At 44.9% G+C, this 10,145-nt stretch overlaps 1 protein-coding gene across 1 annotated transcript in view; it reads right to left on the bottom strand.

The window, feature by feature from the left end:
* The window catches only part of MSRB2 (methionine sulfoxide reductase B2), a 34,522-nt gene that overhangs the window by 14,378 nt on the left and 9,999 nt on the right, over positions 1 to 10,145 (bottom strand). Inside the window, exons 2-3 of the mRNA XM_010860061.1 lie at positions 6,071 to 6,388; positions 2,724 to 2,824 (exon numbers count right to left, since the gene is read on the bottom strand). Of these exons, the coding sequence (XP_010858363.1) occupies positions 2,724 to 2,824; positions 6,071 to 6,388 (419 nt within the window). The remainder of the gene's footprint in view (positions 1 to 2,723; positions 2,825 to 6,070; positions 6,389 to 10,145) is intronic.

Below are 10,145 nucleotides of genomic sequence, written 5' to 3'. Positions count from 1 at the left end.
GGGGGGAGAAGGGGACGACAGAGGATGAGATGTCTAGATGGCATCACTGACTCAATGGACATGAGTTTGGGTGAACTCCGGGAGTTGGTGATGGACAGGGAGGCCTGGCATGCTGCGATTCATGGGGTTGCAAAGAGTCGGACACGACTGAGTGACTGAACTGAACTGAACAGACATTTGACTTTTTAAAAAAATACTTATTTGACTGCACTGGATCTTAGTTATGGCACGTGAGATCTTTAGTTGTGACATGTGAACTCAGTTGCAGCATATGGGATCTAGTTCCCTGACCAGGGATTGAACCTGGGCCCCCTACCAACCAGGGATTGAACCTGGGTCCACAACCAACCTTGGTTGTGTGGAGCCTTAACCACTGGACCACTGGAGAAGTCCCTGATATCTGATTTTTAGTTACTGCTCAACTAGTCTGTGAACCCCCTTGTCGCACTTGGCAGAGGGCTAGCAGGTTACTGCTGCCCAACAAAAAGCACATGCAACTGAATTTTAATTTTGAGTCACCAAATAGAAGGCTGAGGTGTTTCCCTTCTTTTTTCTTAGCCTCATGGAGCTTATGGAGGCTTATTGTTCTGCAGCATTCTAAAAAGTTACATGTGGAAATGAATCAACTGAAAGGGATTTATAACATTACTTAAAATAATGGATGATGCTCATTTTGTAAAATGGCCAAATGCAGAGTATAACACACCATCTGTCTGAGAATCCCACGTATTTATTCTCCTAAACATCTGGCAGCTTATCTTCAGGCTACCACTTCCAACTCCAAACCCTGTGTGGCTCTGCCCTTCAGAATAGGGCTGACTTACAGTGTTCTGGGAAGACACACAACTGCTCAGGGAATCACAGGTAGCTCTCTTGTGCTATCTGCATAATGGCTAGTATAAGTATCTTTCCTGGGCTTACCTGGTGGCTCAGTGGTAAAGAATCCATCTGCCAATGCAGGAGATTCAGGTTCAAATCCTGGGTTAGGAAGATCCCATGAAGGAGGAAGTGGCAACCTGCTCCAGTACTCTTACCTGGAGAATCCCATGGACAGAGGAGCCTGGTGGGCTACAGTCCATGGGGTTGCAAAGAGTCGGACATGACTGAGCACACACACACATAAGGATTACCTGCTCTATGCTGGGCTCTTTTCCAGGCACTGGAGACCCAGCCGTCAACAACACAACTGACCAGCTAAACAACACAACTGACCAGCTAAACAACAACAACAGTCTCTTTCCAAGGAAGCCTTTATTAAAACCCTACCCACAGGAAGTTTTCAAAAATAGCAGTATTTCACCAGAATCTATGGGATCTTCTGGTCTGTCTAATGACTTTGGATTGGCAGTGAAGTTGAAGGTGAGACCATGATTATATGGCTCCAGCGCATGGATAGCTTACCTGAATTTTGCAGGGACCGCTAACTTCAAAGATATAAATATCCTACAACATTCAAAACTGCTGTGCTGTGGTCCACTCTAGGGGGTGTGCTTCACAAATGAAAATATCTACTAACCTGGCTCCATAGCTATTTTCCAGTGGTCATATTTGGGCCTAAGACAAATGACTTGCTGTGAAACTCAGCGTGGTAAAAATGGTACTATACTGAGTAACCACTGAGGGCTGCTTTCTCAGGAAAGGGAAGAAAGCTGAGGTTATTGAAGACAGTTTCAGTAATATGTCCCCCTCTTGGCCTGCAGTGGTTCAACAGTCCCAACGCTTGATTTTTTGAGTACCCACTACCTGTAGGATATGTCATGTATTGGACGGCAGGTACTGAGCAGGGAAAACCCAGCTTGGGGCTGGGGAAAGGCTTCCCTTTGCAGGTGAGACTAGGGCCAAGAGCTGAAAGGTGGGTTTGAATGGGTTGGAGTTCGGGGAGGACAGAGGGTGAAAGGGCCTGAAGTGGGGAAAGCCCCGGGTCTTGGAGCTAAACGAGGAAAAGTGGCCAGATCTGAGGATGGACGTGGGAGGTAGGGACCAGAGCTTCAGGGCCTTATTAGCCACTTTAAACTTTTTTCTTTTACTTTGAAAACAAGAATTTAGAGTAGGGGGTGATGTGGTCATATCCATTTTCAAATGATCTCTTTGGCGGCCGGGAGGAGAATGGCAAGGTGAGGAGCAAGGACAAATGTGAGAAGCACAGCTGAGGCAGCTGCTTTTGAACCCAGGATGGTGGGGCCTGGACCAGCCTACAGGGGCGAGCAGTGGAGAGAAGCAGGGTGATGAGACAGTCATTCAGGAGGCTGAGTGGGTGGACTGGCCGCCGGAGGGCAATGTGTCTAGAGAGAGGTTTCTGGCTTGCGTAACTGGATGGATATTCATGGCCAGAGGAGAGCAGTGGAGGGTGCCAGATTAGTAAAGAAAATGATGTTTTTGTTTTTTGTTTTTTTTAATTTTAATTGGAGGGTAATTACCTTATAATATCGTGATGGCTTTTACCATACATCAACATGCATCGGCCATAGGCATACATGTGTTCCCTCTCGCCTGAGCCCCCCTCACACTCCCCACACCCCTCCAGGCTGTCCCAGAGCACTGGCTTTGCGTGCCCTGCTTCATACATCAAACTCCCACTGGCTTTCCTTGTACATATGGGAAGGAGAAGGTGGGGTGATCTGAGAGAACAGCACCAGGTTAGGTTTTGTAGTGAGATCGACTCCAGTTTGTCCTGCGCCACACCCAACACATCTACTCAGAAACCGTAAACAAGTGTAGCTTACCGGCTCCGTCCCTTTTTCTCTCGTGACATGGAACTGTTCTGGTGTCAGCTTCTTCTGCCACTCACTCTTGGAGAGAGCCGGCTGACGTTTTATAAGAGACCCTGTATTGTTAAACAGGAATTTCAAAAAAGTGAAAAAAGCAAGGAACACTGAGTTTGACTTCCTTGGATTTGTCTAAGAAAATTTAGGTATTTCCCCAAAGAATTAGAGTCATGCCTTCACTACAGATATTTGTATTTTAATTGTTTCTTTGTAGTTCATTGCATTGTTTAGACTCTCAAAATAACTACTGTATAAAAATGTATTTAATAGCAGTGGTTGACAAATTGCAAATTATTAGATGGGTGCTATTGGCTTCAAATGATGTCTTTGATCAAGTTTTGGATTTTTATATATTTTTATATTATTAAAGTATATTTTGCTTCAAGAAAATACCCAGGAAGGCACAATGACCTTTTCTTGCTAAGCCTCTCTCCTGAAGTGCACCAGTTCCCAACAGAACACACCATAACATCCCCTTTGCTCCCAACCTTTCCTTCTTCACAGAGACCAGAAAGTTCAGGTACAAAATGCTTTAATTGACTCATTAGCTTAGTAAGAGATGAGTAATAAGCAGAGAGCCAGTTTTCCAATTGTACTGGGGCATGGAAGTTAAAGAGGCGGCTGAAATATGAAATAAAGCAGAATAAATTCTCCTTGGTTTGCTGAGGGTAGAAATCAATCCCTCTTCCATTACTACATTCAAAGGAGTATTTCCTGTCAGGATACAGCTGGGAGTAGCTGTGAGACTGGAGAGAAAAGATCGTTGAGCCAGTGGGTTATTAAAACCCTCTTCCTTGCTGGTTTATAAAGATATCTCTGATTTTGTTCATCAAAGGAGGTCTCTATTAAAAATTCTTGTGTGAAAAAAAGAAGACTCCTACAGCACACATTCCTGAAAGGGAAGCTGAGACCTACCATAGTCTATGTTTGGGCTTCATGGTTTTTATCCACTTGTGTCTTCCTTTCTTCCCTTCCTATAGCTTCTATGTTACTTTTCTTCCCATGAGTATAAACAAAGTAACTAGGATAATACTCTCTTTGGCCAAAGGGTTGGGGGCGGGGGTGGGAAGTCTAACGTCTATTATAATGTTCTAATCATCCAATGTTAAGAATATGAAAGGATCGTATCATCTGCACACCTCAACTTACACAAGAGAAATCAGAGTAGTGATCGAAGGCTTTATTAGGAAGGTGGCCTTTCGGCACAGAGTTGAAGGAAATGTAAACAAACACGTCAGATGAATACCTGGAGGACCACTGCAGGCAAGAGGAGCAACAGGCTGGGTGTGCCTGGCATGTCCTATGAACAGCAAAGAGGCCGAGCGACTCGGGTGGAGCCAGCAGGGAAGGTTAATAGAAATGAGAACAGACAAGCAATGGGGCCCAGATCACTTAGAGCCTTGAAGACTATTATTTTAATCAATTAGTTAAGGCTCTGTTGGGTCTTCTCTAATTGTGGTGAGTGGAGACTATGTTTCATTATTGTGTGAGGGTTTCTCATGGCAGGTGCAGAGCACAGGCTCTAGATTCGTGGGCTCAGTAGTTGTGGTGTACAGGCTTAGCTGCTTCAAGGCATGTGGGACCTTCCCAGACCAGGAATCAAACCCATGTCCCCTGCACTGGCACATGGATTCTTAATCACTGGCCCACCAGGGATGTTCAGGCCTTGAAGGCTTTTGTAAGAACACTGGCTTTTATTCTCAATGAGTTTGGAAGGCAGTGGAAGGTCAGCAGAGGCATGGAATGAATCTAACATATTTTAAAAGAATTAGTGGCAGACATTCCAAAAAAAAAAAAAAGAATCAGGGTAAAGGCTGAAGCAGGAGAACCATTACAGAGGCCGGCCAGCTCTGAGAACCGTGGCCGTGTCCGTCACGGCTGCAGTCTGATCATGTTTACTTCTTCCACCTGGTGGGGGTTTCAGTGTCTATAAGACAGCTCACAGGCTATGGCTCAGAATATTATCTGTATCCCTTGCTGAAAGGCAGAGACCTGGATTGGGGTTGCAGCAGTGTAGTGGCTTAGAAGTGATCAGTCGGTGGACACAGTCTGATGGCGGAGCGGGGGCATCTGCCGATGGGCCAGTTGTGGAGGTGAGAGAAAGCAAAGGTCAAGAGTCATAAACCACAGCTTCTAGGCTCTGGAAGTTGGGGAAGACTTCAGGAGGAGTAGGTTTGGAAACACGGTTTTGAATTTGTTAACTTTTAAAATGCCATTCAGGTATTCAGGTGCAGGTGTCAAGTATGGCTATATGGATACAGAGAGGGAGAGGTCTAAGGTGGAAATGTGAACTTTAGGATTCCTCAGCCTGAAGCTGTCTTTTATCTTGGGGGGCTGAAAGATCCTCAAGTCAGTGAGTGTAGACAAAACAGAAAGGCCTGAGGATTGTACTCTGAGGCTCTCCTCGATATACAGGCTGAAGATACATGGAGGCAAGCAGGGAGGTGGGAAGGAAACTGAGAGATGCAGTGTCCTAGTGAAATGGAGCAGGATCCTATGGTCCTTCCCCAACATGTCCTCAGTCTGCCTTTTGTCTGTGAAATAACTTTAGCCAAAGAATAAGTTTAATCAGGAACTTCCCTGGTGGTCCAGAGGCTAAGACTCTGAGCTCCCAGTGCAGGGAGCCTGGGTTCAATCCCTGGTCAGGGAACTAGAGCCTACCTGTCACAACTAAGATCCCAGAATAGCGAAATAAGTATATTAAAAAAAACACAATATTTAATCAGAGAAGTGAGAAAATACAGAAACAAAAGAAAACAGTCAAATGAGACAAAATAATAATAATTTAGTCATTTAAGCAAAGTCAATGACTTTCAGTTCCTTCTCGAGGGATACAGATAATATTCTGAGCCATATAGCCTGTGAGCTGTCTTATACTGAAACCCCCACCAGGTGGAAAAAATAAACATGATGATCAGACCGCAGCCATGACATAAACTCCCGCAGTTCTCAGAGCTGGCCTGGAAATAGGAACAGACCTACCCTGGAACTGAAGATGAACTGTACTTGAAACAATCAATGACACTGATTAGATCACCGCATAAGCAATTTCAAGATGACTGTCAGAGCTGACTGTGCTGTTTCTGCATGTAGCCCCCTCCCATCACCTACAAAAGCTCTTGCCCACTGAAGCCCCCGGGGGCGCAGGAGTCAACTTTGGGACAGGAGTCCTCCTTGCACATGCCCCGCCAAGCCCAGGTTGCGGGCCTCTGCAGTTAAGCAAACTTTCCACCATTCTCGCCTCTATTAGCTTTTGAGCAGCGAGCAGCGGGACCCTACTTTCAGTTAGGCTTTTCGGCTCTCACCATGGGACCGCTGCGCTCTCCCAACACCTGGCTCGAGGGATTTTCCTGAGCAGTGCTGCGGCCATGACGACGCACCAGAGTGGCTGTGAGGAACTGCTGCTTCTGGCTTGCTGGCCCCAAGAGGTGGATATGAGAGGACGTTCCTAGCAGCTGCCGAATCCGTTTTGTTTTGGGGATCCTCCCTGTTTCTCCACTGCTCGGCACTGGCTGTCAACGTACATACACTTTTCCTCGGTGGAATGGAAACGTGTCTGGATGAGCTGATGAGACCCAAGACCCAGTAAGTCAGTCCACCGGTGTGCAGCCGGGCTAACTTCTCTTTGAGCACAAAATACTATTTGGGCATTTCGCCAATTGGTTCTGACATGGGTATGATGTCGAGGAGCGTTTCTGTTGGGGACTCTGTATTGGTTATTGTCTTGAAGATTTGTGACAGTTCTGTCTTCCGGTGTGTGAATGTATATTCCATTTGTGTGATTGGTATCTTTCTTGTCTTTTATAAAATGGGAGATTTGGTTCAATTTATTTGAAAAATTTTAGCTATGAGATTATGATTAAAGAAAAAGATAATTTTTTCAACAACATATGGCAACAGTATTCTTTAGACTCCAAGGGAAAAAAATGGATTAAGATGAAACTTCTGAAATTCCCAAACTGGTTCTTTTTGCATATGCAGTTATGTACATATGTACATAAGCCTGCCTTACATATGTAATTAAAGTTACTAAAAATGATGAGGAAGCACTTCAGTGTGTAAAGCAAGTGGGATACGTGTTGGTGAGAGGAGGTATAAAGAATGGAGGTTATTTTTTGTTGAGGAAAAATGATGATAATAATGTTGTCCTGGAGCTGGTTGTGATCTCTGAGGGGAGAGCAGTGAATGGTTCTGAAGAGAAAGCTGCTTCCTGACCAGGAATGGAACCTGGGTAACCTGGATGAAAGCCAGGAATCCTAGCCAGCAGACCACTAGGGGCAAGAGGTTAGAAGCAAAGTGGTCCTGGCTCTTTCCCTCATTTGAAAGCAAGAATGTTTCAAGGAGGCAGAACTGTAAAAACAGGTACAAAGTTTATCATGAGTACACAGCACAATAAGTGGGAGGGCATACAGATAAATCATTTATTTAAGACAGAAGAAGAAATACACAGCTGGAGAGAAGGGGCATGGGCACTCTCTCTAACGAGGAGGGCATAAGAAGTAAGGCAGAAATACCCACCCAGAGAGGAGTGTGGGTGTCCTAAATGATAAGCCAGTAAAAAGGTGATTTAAATCCCTTAACTGGATAGTCCTTCCCCATCTTTGTTTACATTTGGCCAATTATTTTTTTTCCACAACTGACTGGTCCTTGGACCCTCCCCACGATGAGTGCGCAACTTTTTGCTAAGATGGATCCCATCGCAGAAGCCTGAGGGTGCCTGTCCATGCTTATTATAGGGTGGGGCCCCCTCCCTTTTCGACCCCCAAGAAGCCTTCTGCGCATGTGTAGACAGGGAAGTTTTCTTTGACCTCAGGAGTCGACACCTTATCTCTTTAGCCAACACCTTATCTCTTTAGCCGAGCTCAGTTTTTGCCACTAGCTTGTCACTGGAGGGTTTGGGTGAGAAAAAACCTTGAATTTTATTCCACTTGACAAACACCAACTGTGCACCCCAGGGGCCTATGCATCTCCTACCTCAGTTGTTTCTGGATGGGGACAACTCATATGGATACAAAGAGTGACAAAAGGTTTGTGAAAAAAGGGAACTTTGAGAAGAGTTTTATTTGTTGTCAGGAGTGATTAAGATTAGACTGGATTTAATTAGGTAAATATACTTTGTTATTAATAGTAAGCTGGTATAAAAGTAGAATTTGGTTTTCTTTCTCCTTGTTAAGAGATAAAAACTTTACTGGAATATTGAGGTGCTTTTGACAACAGATTGTAAGTTTCTTTCTCTAGCTAACTTTGAGTATCCCAAAGGGCCTATAGGCATCTCAGAAGAAATGTTAAAATAACTAGGATTATTTGGTATGTTAAATTATATGGAAAACATTTGATTAACTTTCAGGTCATAATGCTGAACTGGGTGAGAAATTTAAAGAATTCTAATGGAAAGCTACTGTTTTGCTTCAAAGCATATTTTTGACCCCAACGTTTGGGATGGAAGTTATCACAGAGTATAATTACTTACGATGTGTACCACTGCTGGTTTTGAGTTTACTGCTAAAAGTACACGTACAATGCTTGAGTGACAACTTTATATAAGTGGTAAAATGTATAGACTATAAAATGTCTTCCTGTCAGCATCTCTCTGTACTTGTTATGTCTGATTAGTTTTCCCTCAATGTGGATAATTAAGTACACAGCACAGGGGTAAATATAGCTACACTTTTATCCTTTCCATTCATTTATGTAATTATAACTAATGCTTATTGTATACCTACTAAGCACGAATATTGTGATAAAACATGTTTAGTTTTTTCATTTATTCTGTATAATAACCCTACTATCATCATTACCCTTATTTTACAAAGAAAAAAAAACAGGCTTATGCTTACCAAGTTCAAGACATGCTCAAAGACACACAGCCAGTGGGTGTGGCACCGTCAGCACTGAAACCCCTTAACCACGAAACTATCAGCTGCCTATCATTCTCAATGGTTGCCTACTAGTTTGTTGAATTGAACTTTCACGGTTTACTTAAGCATTCCTTAACTGACAGACATTTGGGTTATGGCCAGTTTCTCCTTCTTAAGAGTAGTGCTGTTAAAAGCATCTCTGCACATATAACTTTGTTCTTCTTTTGAATTATTTCCTTAGAATAAATTCCCAAGAGTGGGTGTCTGATAAGTGAGCAGTTCCTGTTAAGTATTGGTGTCGGGCCAAATTTTAATGTTGCTGAAGAACCGCAGATTCCAGGGCAATTTATTAGGCTGTTTCCGGCAGCACTAAGTACAAACATAAAGGGCAAATTTCCGCTGAAACCACCACCCTCTAAAGGGGAATGAGGAGGGCTCCAGCCCAGAACTGTGATGCCTGAACCACCACCTGTGGTTCTCAGGAAGTCAACACTTAGCACTGAGTGGGCAAAGAACACATAGGAGATTGGCTGACTAGAGACACCAGGAGTGGTCTGAGGTCCGTGACCCCAAGTCATATTTGATCAGCTCTCATTGCACCCTGCCAGGGCTTTTATTTATTTAACACTACATTTTGAAATTTTCAGGGGATAAAAAGAATTCCGAGTGACTGGGTACATTTATAGCACAGATATTTATCTTTAAATATCTTCAATGGACACATAACAAATGGATTCCAAGATGGGCTAGCTGGGGCAGCTGCCCAGAAAGGCAATCAACACATGGCACTGTGTCCCCCAAACTGGACATGAAATACAGCCAGCTGACCCAAGATCCCACTAGAGTCGCCTTTAGTGACTCTGTACTAAAGGATGAGGTGTCAGCGTGCCCCAATCCCACAGAGCAGCCAAAGCCATGTGGTAGAAGAAACGCACACTTTCCCCCGGTCTATGTCACAGCCACTGACTAACGATGGTTATCATCGGGTTAGAGGGGGGAAGGGATTACGAGTCCCCACGTTCCCCCTGGGTCCTGGAAACACAGATATAGAGATCAGGGAGCAGATCCACAGGCATGCAAAGTTAGAACTGCCTGCTTCTGAAACGCGGAAAGCAGCAGGCATAACTGGACGAGGGGGACAGTGTAGTTAACAGAGCAGTGGGTGGCTGCAGCAGAGAGCGCTCTGGGCGGGCTGCTCAACCAACACCGCCGTCCTTCACCTGGAAGCCCGGCTCCAGAGTACATTTTATACAAAAAAACAAAACAAGTATGTGTGCACGTGGGAGGGGAGGACTTGTACTTTTCCACAAACCCTCAAACGGGTCAGGGACTCCCCCGCCCACGCCCCTTCAAGTTTACAGCCCGCAGTACTTAGATGGCAGGGGGTGGGCGGGCAGGAGCCCCGACGGAGCTTCCGGAGAATGGACGAGTCAGATCCAGGACCAGCCGGCTGGGGCCCCCCGAGACCCGGCAAGCGAACAAAAATTGAAAGCCGGGAGGTGAGGGCGGGGCCTGCAAGGCC

The sequence above is a fragment of the Bison bison genome, unplaced genomic scaffold (genome assembly GCF_000754665.1).
Source record: "Bison bison bison isolate TAMUID 2011002044 unplaced genomic scaffold, Bison_UMD1.0 scf7180017864461, whole genome shotgun sequence".
Lineage (NCBI taxonomy): Eukaryota > Metazoa > Chordata > Mammalia > Artiodactyla > Bovidae > Bison > Bison bison.
Note: the sequence above shows the minus strand (reverse complement) of the source record. Positions and strands in the feature narration are given on the sequence as shown.